At 32.8% G+C, this 22,176-nt stretch overlaps 1 protein-coding gene across 2 annotated transcripts in view; it reads right to left on the bottom strand.

Annotated features, from left to right (window-relative positions):
• The window catches only part of LOC136041241 (uncharacterized), a 226,863-nt gene that overhangs the window by 41,351 nt on the left and 163,336 nt on the right, over window positions 1–22,176 (bottom strand). For both annotated transcript variants that reach the window (XM_065725844.1, XM_065725843.1), the window contains exons 8-9: window positions 21,264–21,402; window positions 9,654–9,825 (exon numbers count right to left, since the gene is read on the bottom strand). In XM_065725844.1, coding sequence (XP_065581916.1) covers window positions 9,654–9,825; window positions 21,264–21,402 — 311 coding nt within the window. The remainder of the gene's footprint in view (window positions 1–9,653; window positions 9,826–21,263; window positions 21,403–22,176) is intronic.

The raw sequence follows: 22,176 nt of genomic DNA, 5'->3' as shown, positions 1-22,176 counted from the left end.
GTTTTTTTTTCCCGAAAAGAATGCTATTTTACCACAAGCCTGCTACAATACTTGCACTTCTAAGAAACGATACCTACTAGTATGCGATTGGATTTATTAGTTTCTGACCTACTCATTCACCAATCCAGAATTAGATGTTAATTGTACTTTCTCTTAGAGAATTATCTAAACTTGGTCACAAGATTAAAAAAATTTCCTATTTTCTACGTTTTTATACAATTTTAAACTTATTTTTTTAATAAGAAAATGCGAAACAAATTTCTAAATTATAATTCAAAATATAAATTACAAAAACTATAATTTCAAATAATTAATTCAAACAACTTACTGCCAGCAAAACGAGTTTTCTAATATCGATTCAAAACAGAAAAGAAGAAATATTCGTCCACATGTAGATATTTTGTTTAAATTTTTTTGGGGAGGGGGGCTATAATGGGGATATAAAAATAAAAGTAATTTTTGCCCGAAGGACACATCTAGATCAATTCATTCATGAACACGCGATTTTCTATAAAAAAAAAAAAAAATTGGTTGTTTCAATGCCATGAAGTTCCTATGACAATTTTTGTCAGTACTGTCAGTGGCAACGTTGAAATTGGCAACGTTGAACGTTGAACAGCTAAAAAAGAATAATTGGTAAAACTCGAAAAGGCTTTTCATCCGCAAAAATTCCAACGTTAACAACCTATTGATTTCATGAAACTACCACACCTCCGAAGGAAAGATAAGCTTTCTTATACTTTTTGTGCCACATGTTTTTGCTTCTTTTTTTTGCTGTTGTACACCTACGTTCATTCTATCAAAAAATGCATAACTGCATATGGAAGTCTTCTTCATTGAAAATTAAATTCCCAGATTTTTCTGATTTTTCGCAAGAAATTTATGATAGAGTAAGCTTCTACCTAGTTAATTAAAAGAAAATAGTAGATCCCGTTATCACTAGAACAAAAAAAATAACAAAATTAGTTGGTTAAACTCGATGACGCTTTTCATCCACAGAAATTCTAATACTAACGATATATTGATTTCATGAGACTACCACACCTCCGGAGGAAAGCTAAGTCTTCTTAAGCTTTTTGGTGCCATATGTTTTAGCTTATTTTTTGCTGTTTTACGCCTATGTTCATTCTTTAAATTTGGCACTATCAAAAAGTGCATAACTGCATATGGAAGCCCTTTTTATTGAAAATTGATTTCCCAATTTTTCTTAATTTTTTGCAAGAAATTTGTAGCAATGAAAGCTTCTACCTAGTTAACTCAAAAAGTAGATCCCGTTTTCACTATCCTTGGTAGGTGAAAATAAATAACAAAATTAGTTGGGTAAACTCGATGAAGCTTTTCATCCGCAAAAATTCTAACATTAACAACCTATTCATTTCATGAGACAACCACACCTCTGAAGGAAAGCCACACCTTCTTAAGCTGTTTGGTGCCACATATATTTAGCTTATTTTTTGTTATTTTAAAGCCATATTCATTATAACAGTTTGACAACTGCTACTACGAAAAAGTGCATAACTGTACATGGAAGTCTTTTTCATTAAGAATTGGATTTCCGATTTTTTTCTTATTTTTTAGAAATATTTCCACCTAGCCAGTTCAAAAAATTAAACCCCGTTTTCACTGTTAAAGTTTTAGTAACAGTAGAATGCTTTTTCTAACAGTAGAAAAAGTATCTTTATTTTTTGGCGGAATGAGTTAAATATGTAGCTTGAATTTCCTTCTCAGCTATAAAATGATATACGAAAGAAGGTCTAAGACTCACTCCGTTCTCGCAAAGGCGTCTTTAGCCAATGGTTTTTTCTGGAGAAGGGGGGATTTATTTTGCAAAAACAAAAATGCTGTCAAAAATTAGACCCCGTTTTCACTATCCTTGGTTCTTTAATGCATGCATTCTCCTTAATACATTAGATGAGAGCGAGTACACATTGCCCCACTTCTTTTGTTCAGAAACACACTCACAGCAAATTGCTTCTCAGATGAAGTAATTTTAGAAGCTTTATCTTCGGAGAACACGGATAAAAGTTTTTTGGACTGCTATTTCCTATTAAGTAAGAAAAAGCCCCTTAGACAAACTGTATAAATATACTTTGGACTTACTATCTTAGGAATAATTTGGTTTATTAAGGAAATGACATTTGGCAAGCCAATCAGTCCAGTTTTTGTAATTCCGTTGCAGTAGCTTAAAAATGGAATATAGTCTATTAGGTCTAAGGGTTACTTATACTAAAGAAAGAGAGAAGAAAAAACACAACCCAACATAGATATTGAAAATTTCGAAAAAAAAAATCGAAAAAAGAAGCCCATCCAGATGTGTAAAAATATTTCAAATAGCTAAACGAGCGTATACGTTTTGTGCGTGGATTAGAAAAAATCCCCCCCCTACCCAACTATCCAGAAATTTGAAGTTGCATCGCAAGCCTCTCCCCACCTCAGAAAAATCGGTTCCCTGGATGTTTCAAACTGGTTCCCCAGCAGTGAGACAAAACAGTGTAGACTTTCCAACTATGACTTTCAAAAATCATTTTAAAAGGAAAGATCCAAAAATTAAATCCAATTATTAATTCATCAGCACGCATAAAAGCATAACATAATCTAATATTCAATCAATTCTCCCTTAATGTGACTTTGAATAAAAAATAAATACATTCTAAAGAATGACAAAGGGTAGGCTTGAACCCCTGACTTAGAAATAGGAAATCTAGTGCTCTATACCTGAGGCCAAGGTGTACCATTTGTAGTCTTGCATCTCTGCTGCATACTATAAAAAAGATCTCGGCCACAGTTAGCACATAGAAAGCAATATGGCCAATAAAAAGATCTCGGTTATAGTTAAGAGATACGCTAACAGTTGATCTGTGTCCCGCATGGACGAAGAGGCCAGGTTATATATATATATATATATATATATATATATATATATATATATATATATATATATATATATATATATATATATATATATATATATATATAGTTGTCTGTGGATCTGTGGATCGTGGATCAGGTGACGTCATGTTTCGGAAACTGAAAAAACTAAAAAAAGGCAAAAACTACAAAAAAACTAAAAACTAATAAAAAAAAATAAAAAGGCTAAAAAACTAAAAAAATTAATGACCAGGACATAAGTAAAAAATATAAATGACGACCGGGACACAGGGACACAACTACAACGGGGACGCCGGGGGGCACAGGGGGATATAAATGACGACCGGGACACCGGGACAGGGAATGGTCGATTAGCAATCACCATCAACAAAGCTCAAGGGCAATCATTAGAATCATGAGGTATAGATCTGAATACGGATTGTTTTCCCATGGACCATTATATGTTGCATGTTCAAGAGTCGGTAAACCTGACAATCTATTTATATGCACAGACAATGGGACAGCAAAGAAGGTTGTATATTCGCAAGTTTTACGTAGTTAAAAACATATATATAATATATCTATCTATATTCACAGGTGGGACATAGGGACACAACTACAATGGCGCGTAACTAATATGGCGCGTACGAAAAAAAACTAAAAAAGCTAAAAAAAAAAGGTAAAAACCAATAAAAAACTAAAAAGGAAAAAAACTAAAAAAAATTTTCATCTAAAAAACTAAAAAAAAACTAGAAAAGGTAAGAACTAAAAAAGAAAAAAATAAATGACGACACTCAAAGAGAAAGCGACCGGGACAAAAGGAATGTTCGATTAGCAATCAACAAAGCACCGGGACACAGGGAGTATAAATGACGACCAGGACATAAGTAAAAAAAAAAACTAAAAAAACTAAAAAGAAGGTAAAAACTACAAAAAAACTAAAAAGAAAAAAAAACTAAAAACTAATAAAAAAACTAAAAAATCTAAAAATCTAAATAAACTAAAAAAGAAAAAAAATAAAAAAGGAAAAAAATAAAGGAGAAAAACAAAACTAAAAAACGAATGTATATACAGACTGGGACACCGGGATACAAATGACGACCGGGACACAGGGAATATAAATGACCATACATAAGCCATAATGACCAGGACATAAGTAAAAAATATAAATGACGACCGGGACACAGGGACACAACTACAACGGGGACGCCGGGGGGCACAGGGGGATATAAATGACGACCGGGACACCGGGACAGGGAATGGTCGATTAGCAATCACCATCAACAAAGCTCAAGGGCAATCATTAGAATCATGAGGTATAGATCTGAATACGGATTGTTTTCCCATGGACCATTATATGTTGCATGTTCAAGAGTCGGTAAACCTGACAATCTATTTATATGCACAGACAATGGGACAGCAAAGAAGGTTGTATATTCGCAAGTTTTACGTAGTTAAAAACATATATATAATATATCTATCTATATTCACAGGTGGGACATAGGGACACAACTACAATGGCGCGTAACTAATATGGCGCGTAACTAATATGGCGCGTAACGACTTACGCGTGCGGGGGGGCTTGGGGGGGCGCGAAGCGCCCCCACCAACTAGGTGTTGGGGTGGCGCGAAGCGCCACCCCAACAGCTAGTATATATATATATATATATATATATATATATATATATATATATATATATATATATATATATATATATATATATATATGGATGAGTAGGGTTAAGGCCTCATTCAAGTGCTGGTCTATATCAATCACTAATTTAGGAAAACAGTCTTCCTTTTCTCCTTCCGTCTCTCTCTTTTTTTTTTCTTTTTTTTTGTGTGTTTGTGCTGTTGCATTGATGATTTCTCTTTTCATGATATATATATATATATATATATATATATATATATATATATATATATATATATATATATATATATATATACACTAACAACTCAATACTTTTGTCATTTCAAAAGTAAGAGATTTATCCATTTTTTGGAGAAAATATTCCCTCCACGTTCAATACCGTATGAAAAATTGCAATATTTGTTGGTATAATATGAGAATACCAAGTAGCAAACAAGTCACATGATTTCAAAGTAAAAAGAAAATATCAGGTGATACAATATGATATTGAAAACTTAACAAACAGTCATAAATTATTATGCTGAGTTCTTAAATTAATTTTACTCGACCAACAAGTCACTGCAAAAATTCCGGTCCACGTCCATTAATATGTTATACAATATAAAACGTTGCCGAGCCATTAATGAAATCATAGTAAATGTTCTGGTGGGAATTTCTAAGGAATCATTGAGAAAAATCTTCAACTATGTAAAAGAAGAAAAACTTGCACTAATTGTAGTTTCCCAGTATATATGAACCGTTTTAGCAAAAGTAGGAATCAAAAGCAATCTGACTTATCAATCAACCAATTTTCGATAGTTAGAACACTGGTCCACATTTGATGTACCAGAAAACAAAATGCACTAACTGTATTTTCCCACTATACATGAAGTGTTTTAGCAAAAAGTAGGGAACAAAAGCAATTCGACTTATTAATCAACCAATTTTGATAGTTAGAAAACTGTTCCACAGATATAGCCAATGGGGAAAATGATGAGTGTTGACGTCCGTGCACCATCTGGAGCACATTTAACTATGGTAATGTATACTTCAAAATCTCGAGACATACAGCCAGTGATTTAAACCTGACGTAAATTTAGACATATTATCTTAAAATCCAGAAACACAAGCCTTGAAGCTGCACAACGGGCGTCCCTTAGATTTTCAGGACCATTGAAATTCCTTTCATCAGGATCAATATCCCAATGTTGATTGAGTTCAGTATGTTTAGCTTTCCCTTTGACTCCTAAAACATAGTAACTGCACTCGTTTATCTTTGTCTACGACGAACTAGCAACAACAGTGTTGCCTACTACTATCATTTTTAGTGTAATAGGACTGAGTTACTGGACTGTAGTCAGTAGCAGTCAGTTAATAGGACTGTAGGTCGGAAAATTTCTTAGATAAGAAATTGCTCATATATTCCTCACATCATCAATTAGTTTAAACAATACTGAAAAATAAGCTTTTAACCTGTGCATTGTGTGTCACATCAGTACCAGCAGTCACTGAAAACTCCTTTAATGAAGGCCAGTGACGGTGTTTCCTGGCGGTGTTTCCGAACGCCGTCTTTTCTTGTGTGAATTATCTAGGAGATACCTAGGAGATATTCAATTGCGGGTGATTGGCAAGGGAATATAAAACACTTTAGATAATAAAATTGTGTTGAAGGCTCTCAGGTTATTGGTAATAAAAAATAAAGTCAAATTAGCAGAAAGAGGGTAAATGTCAAAGTTCTCTCACAGGGGTTATTATATTATTTGTTTATTTTTCAAATAAACAAATAAACAAAGGGGTTATTTTTTTTAATTTCTTAGATAAGAAATTGCTCATATATTCCTCACATCATCAATTAGTTTTAACAATACTGAAAAATAAGCTTTTAACCTGTGCATTGAGTGTCACATCAGTACCAGCAGTCACTGAAAACTCCTTTAATGAAGGCCAGTGACGGTGTTTCCTGGCGGTGTTTCCGAACGCCGTCTTTTCTTGTGTGAATTATCTAGGAGATAGCTAGGAGATATTCAATTGCGGGTGATTGGCAAGGGAATATAAAACACTTTGGATGATAAAATTGTGTTGAAGGCTCTCAGGTTATTGGTAATAAAAAATAAAGTCAAATTAGCAAAAAGAGGGTAAATGTCAAAGTTCTCTCACAGGGGTTATTATATTATTTGTTTATTTTTCGCGCCAAATTCAGTAAGACTGTCGTTTGAAAATACCGAATTGTGTAACAAAAGCTGTTCTGCTTTCGATTTTTATATATATTTTTTTTTTGGTAAATATACGAACGATGTCACTTTTAAGTTCTTTGGTAAATCTGAAAGCAGTTTTTATCCAGACAAATATTTTTGGGCTTTTTCCCGCGTCAAACTTGCTCAGTTTGGTGTTTAAAATATCAAAATGTGTTATAAAGGTTGTTTGGCATTAAACCTTTTATTTGACTCTTTTGCATGTATGCAAATGATTATACTGTGAAGTTCTTTAAAAATAAGAAAGCAGTTTGTATCCAGAAAGTATTATCGAATTTTTTCCATACCAAATCAGTATCGTTTGGCTTTTAAAAAATCCAGTTGATATCACAAATGGTTGCGTGGATATATGAATGGTTTAGTTTTATTATAAAATATTTACTGTACACCGCAGCTCCCATAGCATAGCCTGTTAATTCTTACAACCCAGAATCAGAGTAACCGAAAATTGGGTAAAAACTTGAATTTTTATGACCTAAATGGAGAAGAATAGTGACACAAATTTTAGAAAGCACCCCACCTCCACAGTGAACTACTTAGAGAGATGGTGTAAATTCATAAATTTTGAATGCATCACATCAATCCCGAATCGGGTGAACAATTGTTGTTTATTTTATTTATATGGCTTAAAGGGAAAAGAATATTACATGATTTTTAGGGACCTCCCCTTCTCTTCAATAATGTAATTGTTGAAACGAAGTAAATTCAAAATTTCAAACTGAACCCCTAAAAAAAAAATATGCATTTTTAATCCAAACAATCCAAATTCCAAAGCATTTAAGCGCATAGAAGCATGGGAGCGTGTGGGAAACGCGGGAGAAGCAAGGGAGGTACTTTTAAATATCCTATAGCTTCAAAGCATCTTGTTCATTTATTGGCTTAATTTTCACGCAAAAGGTCCAATTAGGTGGGATTCAACGTTTCGCTATTATTGTTGGCTTAAAATTTCACGCGGCTTTAGAAATTTTGTTTTGGAACCAAAGTCTTATTCTTTAGATATTGACTTGAAGCGTTTTGCATAAAATGTGTATGTCAAAGGACATGAGCCTTCGACACTTCCTTTGGTTTGGTTAGGCTATTTTTCTCCTTTGGTTTGGCTATTTGGGTTTAGTGCCCTGTTGAGGGGTATGGGGGAATATCTATTAAGACTTCTAAATGTATTACCACTTCTATATGTTAAGAACTCGCCCTAAACTCCCTTCCCCAACCTGAGCAGCTTAGGGAGTAACCAAAAGTGGGCTTAAAAAATATAACTCACATTTATTCACCACATTGTCAGGCCAAAACTTAAATTTTACTCCAACTAAAGCTTCATGAAATTATCATCAACTCATTGTCAACTCAAACTGCTAGAAACACACACACACACACACATATATATATATATATATATATATATATATATATATATATATATATATATATATATATATATATATATATATATATATATATATATATATATATATAAATATATATATATATATATATATATATATATATATATATATATATATATATATATATGTATATATATATATAATATATATATATATATATATATATATATATATATATATATATATATATATATATATATATATATATATATATATATATATATATATATATATATATATATATATATATATATATATATATATATATATATATATATATATATATATATATATATACTATTAAACATGCCCAATTATTCTGATAAGTATAGTCTGATTTTAAAAGGTTCTAATATGTCTTATGTTGTTGTGTTCAATAGATAATACTAATAAGCATATCCTGATAATAACAAGTTGATATGTTTCTAATATATTGATATGTAACGATTAATTTTTCATTTTGACTGTAAAATGCCATTAATTTACTTGTACTCGCTAATTTTGTTTCAATTTTTTCTGGTGATAGCGCTATTTATTTCATTGGAAGTTTGCCCCAAGCCCTAGGAGCTCTGGGCTCTCTGTTCTGGTATATATACTTATATATCCACGAAACAATTAAAGTTTCATCTTTTCGGGCCAGTGGGATGCTGACTAATCAAGGGAAAGTTGAGTTGAACGGGCCAGTATTACCCTCATAATCAATGCACTAGCTTTGAAAATCGCACTTCGGCCTCGTGAAATGATTAATTCAAAGTCTAATCATTTTTGCCATTAGATTCAAAGAGATATAAATTGCTTTAAACTCAGAAGGGTACTCATTTTATTGAACTCATTATTAAATGAAAAAATCATGTTTTTTTAATTGAAAGTAAGGAACGACATTAAAACTTAAAACGAACATAAATTATTCCGTATATGAAAGGGGCTATCCCCTCCTTAACACCCCGCTCTTTACACTGAAGTTTGACTCTTTCTAACAACTCTACTTTTTAAAACAATAAAAGCTTTAGCATAAAGAGCGGACATTGAAAGAGAGAGAGAGGGCATTAAGGCACAAAATTTGCATATTAATTTTACTTTTTTTTTGGCTTAATGGTTTTCTCAAAGTTTGGATCGGATGATTTTGAGAAAAAAGGGGCGGGGAGGAGGCCTAGTTTCCCTCCAGGCATATAAATTACTTTAAAGTCAGAAGAGTACTCATTTTATTTTAATCATTATATTGTACTTATTTTATTCTACACCAGTTTGGTTCATCGCTGTAGGCAATGTTTCAATATTTCACTTATGTAATTTTTTTTTTTTTTTTTTTGGTATATAATGTAGGCTAGCTGACTGAAGGCAACAACTTCGGCAGTTTTTATGGTGTGAGAGTTTGCTTGTTAATAAAGTCCTATTCAAAAGAACGCAATTTATATACAGGGTAAAAATGAAATTTATCTGACAATAAGGGCCCGGAGCCCAACACACCCCCATGTCAATCATAAAAAGGAGACAACTTACCTAAAGACCACATGTCTATTGGAGGACCATACGGTAGCCCAAGGATAACTTCAGGGGATCTATAAAATCTTGACTGAATATATGTGTAGACTCGTTGATGTGTATAACAAGAGCTGCCGAAATCTATCACCTTGATTGAACTAGATTTATGATGCTTCAATAACACATTTTCCTGGAAAGAAAGAAAATGCTAAAACAAATTGTTTAAATTCTTTCTCACTTTGAGGGATATTGACAGGGATTCTCACTCACTTTGAGGGATATCGACAGGGAGAGCGGAAGAAACGGATTTGAAAATCAGAATTTTATAGTGAAATTGAATTATTTTTTAATTTTTTTTTGTACAGGTTCTTCTGTATAAAAAAAAAAAAAAAAAAAAAAAAAAAAAAAAAAAAAAAAAAAAAAAAAAATGATCTAACTTAGTCTGCTTCAACCAATCAATATAGACTCTAAGACATTCGAAGTCTGATATTTATATTGTCGTGCCACTAGTCTAGGATTTCTGCCAATTCTTTTTCTTTCCACAATATATGTACACATACACACACACACACACACACACACACACACACACACACACACACACACACACACACACACACACACACACACACACACACACACACACACACACACACACACACACACACACACACACACACACACACACTCATATATATATATATATATATATATATATATATATATATATATATATATATATATATATATATATATATATATATATATATATATATATATATATATATATACACACCCACTGCACTAACAAAAATCGAAGATGTCGAATGTCATCTCAAATACCCTACTTGGTTAATTCCAATTCCTCACTCCTTGATACAGGCTTGGACAAATCTTTGTTCTTTTTCTATTCTATATCAGTCACATGACACTGAATGATAATGCTCTTACCATCAGGAATTCAAAAAGCGGTAAGTTATGCATAAGAAAATACTAGAGAGCATATGAACTAAAATACTACTCTTTATCTTTTACTAATTTAAAGAAACAGCTGTTTTCAAAAGGAACAGATTTTGACTCCCACTTAACTCAATCAAAGTTTAACTCAGCCTTATTAAACTCAATTCCTGTTAAATCCAACCCCCCATTCAACTCAACCCTTATTCAAGTTGACCCCGTGCAATTCAACCCTCAGTAGCTCAACCCTTTTAATCAACACCCATACAACCCTACTCTACCCTATTTATCTCAACACTATCTAACTCTACCCCCATGCAATTCAACTCTTATTTAATCGAACCCAGTTCAACTTAATTCCAGTTCAATTCAACCGTTTCAACCTGCTAAGTTAAGTTGAATGGGATTGAGTTCAATGGGGGCTGAATTGCATGAAGAGTTGAATTAAAAAGGGTGATAGTTGAATGGGCTTTGAGCTGAATAGCGTTCAATTGAATAAGGGTTAAGTTAAATGATTTAAGTTGAACAGGGTTGAGTTAAACGGAGATTGTTATGCACACACACCATTTCTAGGCCTTGACAAGTGCAATTTTGATAACAAAAGCTGCAACAACTAACAGCATTAAAAAAAACAAGTAAAACATTTAAACGTATTAGAGACAAAATTTGGCTTAGGATAGCAAACGCAGCAAAATGTTTGTTTAAATTGCAAAGAAAAATTCATCAAGTGGAACGCGGCCTAACGCTCAAATAAAATAAAGTAATATAAAAAATAGAATAAAAATAAATGATAAATAAATAGAATAAATATAATAATAAATAAATAAAATAAGTAAAATGTAAATAATAAAATAAAATAGGTTTCATTTAGAAAAACAGAAGAGCAACCAAAACTTAAAAGTATTCTAGAAATGCATATTTTAAACTAAAATACGTATTTTAACCGAAAAGACATGATTAAGTACAAGGCCACATCCAGAATTGTATATAGGGTTTTTTCGGGGGGGGGGGGAGTGGGGGTTGCGAAATTTTTTTTACAAGAACATCAAAATTTATTTATATGCATTTTTGTTACTTTTTCATGGTTCGGGCTGATATTTCCAGGGGGAGGGGTTGTTAAACACAGTAAATCCCTTTGGATACGGCCAAGATCAAGTGGAACGCCGATTAAGGCTTCAAATAAATACCGATCGGAATAACAAAACAGCCACTGAATAGAAAAAGCACATCAAAGAGTAACTAAATGCACTTTTGAGTCCTTTCAATCTATTTACAGTAATTTTAAAGAGCAAGTTGAATATAATGGTTTGTGTAAGAACACCGTAACCGGTCATTTGGTTGCTTAAAGAAATAGTTGGTTAATAGGCTTGGTTAAAGGTTGGAAATAGTCTGTAACCCAAGAAGAATCTGACGAAGTTGTATGGTCTTTCAAAGTGAAGGTAAACAGTTCAATTTTATTATTTGCAAACATAAACATAACAACTAAATTACTAATAACCATCCCAAAAAAGATACAAAAAACCACCTGCGACGGGGCGGCTACTTACATTTTTTAAAACAACTAATTAATCAAATTAGCAAAAAACCTAAATAGAAATAAATAAATTACACAACCAAAATAAAAACTATAACCAATCTCTCATCAAACACTCTACCATAAAAATAATGATAACAGGAAAAATAACGATAATAACAATAATAAATAAATAAATCTACGAACCTTTTGCTAATAAATATTTTATCAGATTACTCGTAAATAGCCCGAGGTGCTCAGCCACCCGAATGCTCTGTGGAATGGAGTTCCATACATGGGACCCTGGAAATCTAGTAGGGAAACCAGCCCTGATTCCACTTTTCTGTGGTACAACAAATTATCAGCATGCCGAGTCTCATAACTGTGTAGTGACCTATTATCACTAAAAATAACCACGAAAAACCTCAGGATTTACTGACTTCCAACATTGGTATGCAAAAATACCTAACTGGTGGTCAGGCAACTGACCTACATTAAGCACTTGTAATTTGTTGAAGCGAAGTTGCAGTGTAATGACACCAACAATTAAAACAAGTCAATCTATTTTTAGAATTGAACTGTTATAAAATAACTGCAGCATGTAGCACTGCACATAACTGCAACACTTTAACATCTCAAAAGCTAGCTCGTCAAGGATCAGATGGGGGAGGGAGGGTGGAACAGAGAAGATTAAGAGAAAATTGTTAAGGAGGAGAAACTGAGAGGAAGGATTACGTCAAAGAGGAAGGACTATATCCAAGGAAAGGGGGGCAGTGAGTTTAAGCCCCTCCCCCGAATATATCTCCGGTTCGTAAATCGGCCAAAAACAAATGCAGATAAAAAGAATATCTCTCCTAACAACGAACCATATTTATCAGGCTCGTAAATTAATGTTTGAAATGCAGGTAAAAAAAAAACTTGCCGTCTGAACAAGAATTCTTAGTTCCATCCCCCCCCCCTTATGGGAAAAAGTCTTTTAGTATCCTTCTAACAAAATATCCTGAATACAGCCCAGACGTACAAAAAAGTGGCATATATTAAGATAAAAAGAATAAAACTGTTTGTTTAATAGATTTTTTAAGCCACTATTTTCGTTTCAATTTCTTCTAGAAATATCAAGTAGACACGGTTCTGTCAAAATATTTTTTGGTTGAACTAATAAAGCAGTCACTAAACATGAAAAGAAAATTAGGAGTAAATAATTGAAATTACATAAATAAATACTTTAAGGGAAATATTCACCGTAAATTTAATCTAAATCAAAAACTTCCGGAAAGTGTGGTCTACACTACTTCAAAATAATACGTACTGCGTTGACTAACTTTATTTTTGGAAGATTGAAATTAGATACCCAGAACAGAACATATTATTAAGTACTGTCTTTATAGTTATATATTGTCAGAAAGGGCATTTAAATAACTAATTTTTTAATCTAAATATACTACTCATGGCTTTGTAGCTATTATTAGTGGTATATGAAATCATATAATTATGTGGTTCAAAAATTATATAGCTTAGCTCAGTGTTGTCACATTCTGAATCATGGAACCTTCTTTTTTCTTCTTCTTCTGTCTATTTCTACGGCAAAGACGAAAATGAATATCCACAAATATTTAAAATATATTTACAAAATAAATAATAGTGCCTTTTCGTGCAAAAAATAACAGTTTTAAAAATGCAGCAAAACTTTACAATCAGGCAACGAATCATTGCCAACATGTCAGGCGATTAGGAAAAGAGTCAGTCATAAGAGTTTAAAATGATGAGTATATTCCTTTTCTGATTCCCCTCCTCCAAAAAACAAAACTACAATTAATTTTGTATTTAATTATAATCATTATAATTATCATAATTAATTATAATAATTATAATTAATTACAATAATTGTAATTAATACCACCCTTACTAAATGATCTATTTACGCTAAGGAAAAACCCCCACCATTTCTGTTTTCTCAGTTTATCAATGCTGTCGCAAGATACTAGTGTGTGCAGTTTTTGGCTGATATGGAATTATTTGGCTTATCGCAACAGACATACGACACTAACCAATGAAGCAAAATACTTGATGAACCACTGTGACCAATAGCCAGACAAGAGTATTAACTAGGCCTACGGTAAAACATCAGGCTTTGTCAGTTATATGCCTAGAAATTAAAAATAATTTGTTTTTCAGAATAGTTGGATTATCAATGGTGCCTCGAGAAGCCCATAGTTTTGTTCGCGACCAATGTGACCAAGTTTACAGTAGCGGTTCTGGCCTCTCTTGCACCCGGGACAAATATTGATCAGCCCCTCCCCCCCAAAAGAAAAATTCAGGGTAAATTTTAACAAAATATTTATCTATTGACAAAATTTACTTTTATTTAAATCTGACTTTTCTTACTTTATATTGGAAAAGATGTGGCAAAATTGTAAAATTCGGATTCAATTTACTTATGGTTACTGCCAACTACGCCCTCTACTTTATTTTAATCAAAATAAAATTTCAAGAATCACAAAATTATTATAAATGTTAGACTATTTGCTTGAAATTTGGAGTCCTTTGAAAGACTAGCATCTTTGCTTGTACGTTGCTTAGGCATCTTAGCATATCAGTCTTTTCACACATTTTCCCCTAACCTAAATTATTTCTCAGATAATTTCCTTTTTCGTGATTTTTTTTTATCTGCCCTCACCAACGAATGTAGCCCTACTTAAGTACCAGACGATGCTTCTTACTTCTTGATGAAAATTAGAACTTGCCTGTATATTTTGTAGGTAATAAATTTCCAGTAAGGCACTTTTGAGTAGTACGATATTTACGCCAAGTTCTTAGCCTAGAGGAAGAGGTAGAGGAGGGTGTTAAGATGAAAGCGCTTTTGGCTTGGGAAAATTTGTACAAATCGAGGTGCAACGCCTTGAGGAAGAAGTAGAGGAGGGTGTTAAGATGAAAGCGTTTTTGGCTTGGGACAATTTGTACAAATCGAGGTGCAACGCCTAGAGGAAGAAGTAGAGGAGGATTTTAAGATGAAAGCGTTTTTGGCTTGGGACAATTTGTACAAATCGAGGTGTAACAACATATATACTCCAAAATTTTCAATTATAAGCATTCCGAATTGAGTTATATCACTCACTTAAAAAGTTAAAAGGTAAAGGATGCGGCACTAGGCCATTAAAGTCCGAACCGGCGGTGATGATCTCCATCTTAAGGCCCTTCAGCCAGGAAGTGCAATGGTGGGATGAGAACCGCTCAATTGGAGATCATTAGCTAAAACAAATTCTTTCGAGCCACTCATTTGACAAATCAGCAGGAAACAAACCAAGAACAGCTTTTCCTGATAAGTCATAGCATCATATGAATACGGCATATGGCAAAACTAGCTATACATTGGGTACCGTACAACTTGTTTCCTGTTATTTGCCACTATTTGGGTTTTTTTTCGATACTCCAGCTTTCTTGAATAATTTTCACCTTTGATATTCCGTATATGTGGCGTCATATGACGCATCATATGCGTCATAATCAACAGTGGCGTCAATTGCCTTCCCTAGATGTTTAGCCTCCCCCGAATAGCTTCTAAAACTGCATTTTTTTGGATTTTTTTAATTGAAAACGACTTTTTTGATAATATCATAGAAAAATAAGCGACAAATGTTTCCCTCCCCTCTGGATTTTCTATACTCAAAATGTAATAAACTTGTTGGATCAGTCAATACTAAGTGATTTTTTAAGGCTAATTTGAATGAATTTGTGCTAAAATGTGCTTAGAAAACATTCATCGTACTCATACAAATAAGCGAAAGTGTACAAAAAATTCCACTAAATATACACTTTATTCATCCAACTATTTATCTTCTATTATCTCTGTTGTAAAGTCAAGTATTTACCCAATTCGGCAACTGAGCGACTCATTTAGGCATTTAATTATTTTTTTAAGCTTAATTTAATCTGTATTTTCTCACCAGCTTTTCAGTGAGCTCACATCCGTTAATTTAATCATAGCTTTATTTTAAATTTTAGGTAGCTATGCAATATGGCAACTGGACCACTCATTTGGCAAGTTTTAATATATTTTTTTAAACGGGATTTAAACTGTATAGTCTCAGCCTATAAATATTGTCATATCAGTTTACTTCTAACTTATCAATTTTAAACACATTCTATGTTAAATTTCTACTTCTACATGCATTCTAATTCTATATGAAATTTATGGTTCTATATGAACGTTTTTGTACAAGAGTCTTGTTCTTCTTCTTAGCATTATTTGGTTTTCCATACAGGGGTAGTATCAAATAAAAACTATTTCTATCTGAATTTCATATATTCCACGTGAAGCACGCTAAAAATGGACAGGTTGTCATTATTAATATTTGATTTAATATTTTTTATTGAGTAGTATTTGCTTTTTTATAGGCAATTGGAATGAATTTGTGCTAAAATGTACTTAGAAAACATTAATCATACTCTTACAAATAAGCGAAAGTACAAAAATCGTAGAAAAAAATCCCACTACATACAGTACAATAATCAAAGTACAAAAATCGTAGAAAAAAAAATCCCACTATATACACACTTTATTCAACCAACTGTTTATCTTCTGTTATCTTTGTTGTAAAGTTAAGCATATACCCAATTCGGCAACTAAGCGACTCATTTAGACATGTATTTTTTTTTTGTCTCAAACTTTATTTAATCTGTATTTCCTCACCAACTTTTCAATGAGCTCACGACAGGACCACTCATCTAGAAATTTTTGGTATATTTTTAAACGGGACTAAAGTTGTATTTTTCTCAGCTTCTAAATATTGTCATATCAGTTTACTCCTAAATTATTAATTTTAAACAAATTCTATATTAAATTTCTACTTCTATATGCAATTTCTAATTCTATATGAAATTTGTAATTCTAAATGAACGTTTTTGTTCGTGATTCTTCTTCTTCTTCTTCTTGCGCTTTGGTTTTCCATACAGGGGTAGTATCAAATAGAGAGTATTTCTATCTGAAGTTCATATATGTCACGTGAAAAAGGCTAAAAATGGTCGAGTTGTCATTATTGATATTTATTTATGTACACATCCCTGACCTAACCTATTGTGAAAGTACGAGTCAACTCAATACGAGCAATTTGAGCAGCGGATACGACCAATCCAATCAAGCACCACTTAAGAAAGCTTTTACAATCAATTAGGGTGAAAATAACAAGAATATTTGACAATTATAGTCTTTAAAATGGTTTAAAAATTGATTTGACCTTCCAAAAATACTCTCAGCCTCAATTAATAGTGATTTGGAATAGCTGAACAAGATCAATGCATAAATTAGGCCTTTTTTTTATTCAAGGATGATTTGAATAATAAAACTGCCATCTGAAATATACTTTGATCTTGAAAGACTGAATTAAAAAACAATATTACGTTGCAACAAAGGAGGTCAAAGACTAGAGGCTCATTTGAACTTGGTAAATTGAGGAGGACGATATAGATGAATCAGACTAATAAAATGTTAGCTTAAAACTGATTAAGATACACTTTAAATACCATTATTTTGTATTAATTTTGAATTAAGCATATTCATTGTAAAAAAGACAATTTTCAAGTATTGATAATTTGGCTTAAAAACTATTTAAGAAATTCATTTCCTCTGAACTTAAAAATGTATACCAATCATTAAAATAATACTTTGTTGTCTCTTAAAAACAGAAGCAACATTTAGAGGCCATGATCATGGCTGTATCCAGGTACGCAGGGGGGAGGGCTGGGTTACCTCATTTGACTTTCCCCCCAAAAAATTTTCGGACACAAAAGTAGCCAAATTACGTGCAAACAAGTTTTGGCACACACCAATTTGATATTTGTGAATTTGACAATTTATACGATTAAAAAGTTAGTTTTTGTTAAATAGTTCGAAAGCTATTTTCAAAAACTGAGTGAGGGGTTGGAAACTCTCGGAGTTGAAAAAACGCCTAAATTAAAAAGTTTAAAAGACAAAGATAATGCTGAAAGAATATGATAAGCGTAAAAAGGCCAAAGACACGAGGAAAGGAAATGTGACATCACGATCACAAGCTTGTGGTGGATGGAATTCCGAGTGACTGGAGGCAGGGGACTAAGAGCTCAGAGGAGTTAATGAGAGGAGTGTATCCTCCCCCTAGATATTAGAAAATACTTGTTTTTGCCCCTCCCCCTACATTTTCCCGAATTAACTTCTTCCCTAAGGGGCTTTTTGGGTGATTTCTCATAAAATAGTTTAGATAATTTTGTTTATTTTGAATAAATTACTTATAACATTATGTTAAAGAAACACAATGTTCATTTCAATAAATTTCATGGAAAGATAATACTGAAAAGTGTGTGCCGTGACGCCATCTTGCCGGAGAAACACCTACTCTCATTCTGGCTCCGTCACCTACCCTACAAAAGGTGGCAACAGTCACGTTATGTACAATTCAAAGTTCACAATGTTATTAAAAAAATTGGCCTCATGTTTCCACCGCTTTATGGCCTCCCAGATAACTAATTTATTCTACTTACGATTTTCATTTATAAGGTAACTTACAGGGCAAAGTGGACCGTAATTCACATTCATGTAAGTATCTGTACTTGTGTATTCACCCGGGTCTCTTTTTATCTTGGCTACTTTGTGTTGTATTCTATCTGTATCTAAGATTATAGGCCAGGTCAGCCTTTTTGCTAGGGCCAGAAAAGGGTTCCAAGTCACTATCTCGTTTGAAGCAGTTTGGACCTTTTTAGCAAAAGCTCTGGTAATGCAAGTTAGTGCGAAAAAAAATGGTTAAAGGTGACTGTTTGGTTTCGTTTGGCCTCTACTACCACTGTTGCCAAAAACTAATAAGTTTGGAAAAGCTTCACGAGACGTCGGGATAATTTCCGAAGCAATCATTAGAAGCTTAGATAAGCTCCTAAAATTAAGACCACGTTTAATAATGCGCACTGAGACTTTCCAAAGTAACAAACAAAAGAAAAAGATATAAACCCTTATCTTGTGGGGTTTCAAAGGGTACTAAACTAGCTTTTCTTATCGTATTTAATAGTACTAAAAAAAACGAGAATTCACTTTAAATTCCTAGAACTTCACTATCCTTAACTCCCAAGGCACGACAATTTCTCTTGGACATGACCTCGACTCCATACTTGCACTAACGAGCAATGACTCCGGCTATGGTAAGATTCACAAGTATAAATAAAAGTACTTTCGTGTAATTTTGATTTTTAAAAGGTAACATTTTCTAGACAAGTACTTTGGGTCTAATACGATAGGGTTATATGAAATAAAAAGGGAAAGCTGATATGTCGTTTACCAAAGTCATTTTTCAAAGTAAAGGGCAAATGCACTACTGGATTTTGATAGCCTTAATCCTTGCACAAATAGATAAAACTTGTTCCTTTTCATCGTACTTTTAGATAAAAGTACATTCATTTTGCTTTTTTGTTAAATAACATTCCCTAATCAAGTACTTTCAGTCTTTTACGACAGGATTATAGGAAATAAAAAGGGGAAGCTGATGTGCCGTTTTCCAAAGTTATTTTTCAAAGTAAAGGACAAATGTACAACTGGATTTTGATAACCTCAATCCTTATACAAACAGAAAGAGCTTGTTCCTTTTCATCTTACTTTTAAACATAAGTACTTTCGTGTCATTTTTCTTTTTAAAAAGTAACATTTTCTAAACAAGTACTTTGGGTCTTTTACGATAGGATTATAGGAAATAAAAAGGGAAAGCTGATGTTCCATTTTCCAAAGTAAAGGGCAAATATACCACTGGATTTTGATAGCCTTAATCCTTGCACAAATAGAAAGAACTTCTTCCTTTTCATCATGGTTACTTATCTCATCCACTTTTCAATTTTCATAAAATCCTTAAGCTAAAGCATTTTTTTAACAGTTAAGTACTTTCAAACGAACAGCTGAATCAATTTGCGAATGAAGAGTAACAACTTCTTATCAGGTTTTAGGTAATTTCTGATCCAAAGTGGTAAGCACTTTCAAAAGAAGAGATGGAAGAAAGTTTCACCAAATACTAAATAACGACTTTTATTCTGGCAGTATGCAGCTTCTGATTCAAAGTGGTATTTACTTTCAGAACGAAAAGCCAGCTGAAGTTTTTAATGAATAACAACAACTTTATGTCAGATCATTGGCAATTTCTGATCCAAAATGGTAACTTTCTAAAGACAATCTGGAAGGGGGAATTTACTGACTCGTAGCAACTTCTAATCAGGAGGTAGGCAACTTAAGATTCAAAGTAGTAGGTTCTTTCAAAACAGAGAGCTGAAAGAAGTTATTAATGAAAATCAATTCTGTATAGAGTCGCAAACAATATCTCATACAAAATGGTAGCCACTTGAAAAAGATGAGCTGGAAGGGGGTTTTACTGAATCATAACAACTTCTTTAGATGGTAGGCAACTTGATATCCAGTGATAGATACTATGAAAACGAAATGAGGAAAGAAGCTGTTATTGAATACTAGCAGCTTCAGACCTCGTCGTAGGCAATATCTGATCCAAAGTAGTAAGCACTGCCAAAAGAAGAGCTGACAGAAGTTGCTCATGGATAATAACAACTTCATATCAGGTCATAGCAATTTCTGATACAAAGTGGTAGACACTTTCAATAGATGAACTGAAAGAAGGTTTTACTAAATAATAAAAGTTTCTAATCAGACAATAGGCAATTTATGATCCAAAATGATAGGTAAATAAGCTTAATAAACATTTTTTTTTAATCTCCTATAAAGAAAATTTTGTTTTTTTAAAGACCGCTTTTAAAATGGATATTTAAATTATTGTTTTGGTTCCATTGTTGTTTCTTAATCCCTCCCGGCTCTTAAAATAATAAGAGGAAAATAGATCACAGCTGACTTATTCAATTTCGGCCTATGAATAGTGAGCTCTTAAATTGGGTTCTAAATCTTAAGAGTGCGTTACTAATTACCATATCAAAGCTGAATTGATAGCAACAACTTTTTTTTCAAATTGGCATCTAGATAATTAATTTTTCGCCGACTTCTTCCTCATCCAGATGACCTTGAATCAAATTTCCAATTATGTTCTAGCACATCATAGAATGCTGATTGCTGTTGACCTAAGTAGTTATAACAGTAGGCGGTGCAATCAGGAATTAAGTGTTAAAAGGGTAATTATTCATAAAACACTTACCGGCTTTAGGTCACAATGAATAATGTTTTCACGTCGTAGCAGCCTCAGGCAATGTATCAATGATAAGGCGAATTTCCGTACCAAACTTAAACTGAATCCTTGGTAATTGTTTTTCTTTATTAGTTCATACAAATTCAAACTGAAAAATTAAAAAAAAAGTATTTAGTACCTCATATGAATAGTATACTTAGAAAGTACTCAATAGTTATCTAGTAATAATTTACTAAAATATAAAAAGCAACTCGTCAAAGCTCACACCCACCTGGTGCTAACACAGTAGCCTACAAATTGGAGTTAGTTTCTAGGCTAAATCCACCCCAAAAGTTATCATTTTTTCAGGGAGAAGGTCTTGTGACGCAATATGTCTGAACCACAGTCCAAGGAGTGCAACTCCACAAGAACGTGGGAGACGACAAGGATTTTTTTTAATTTTTCATTAATAAAGATATAAAAAAGTGCATTTTTCATAATCTAGGGGATGGGGCAATTCCGTTGCTTTTTCAATATTTTTAGCAAAAATACCAAAAAAATACAATTTTCAAAATTCGGGGATGGGGGAGTTTCCGCATCCTTACTCAATTTTTAGCACAAGAAGACTTACGCCTAAAATAAAAATAAAATAGTAATAAACTTATAATAAGAACTTCAACTTAAAAGATAAATTTCAGCAGAGGCATAGTCATCAGAAATCCAGGACTTCAATTGTATTTGTCACAACTATGATTAAATATGCAATGGCAAGTATTGCATCAATCACAGAAATCTTAAAACAGCTCTTTGTCAAGGGGATGCTTGAGTTCAGTGGCGTAAATTCGAGAGGAGTAGGAGGGGAGTATCCCCCACGATTTTATTAATCTCTTTCTTTTGTCATTTTCACTTAAAATGGGTTTTCGGTACTTACATAAAAAAATTG

This window comes from Artemia franciscana, unplaced genomic scaffold (assembly GCF_032884065.1).
Source record: "Artemia franciscana unplaced genomic scaffold, ASM3288406v1 PGA_scaffold_1180, whole genome shotgun sequence".
NCBI classification, from domain to species: Eukaryota; Metazoa; Arthropoda; class Branchiopoda; order Anostraca; family Artemiidae; genus Artemia; species Artemia franciscana.
The sequence above is the reverse complement of the archived record's forward strand: the minus strand, read 5'-3'. Positions and strand labels throughout refer to the sequence as shown.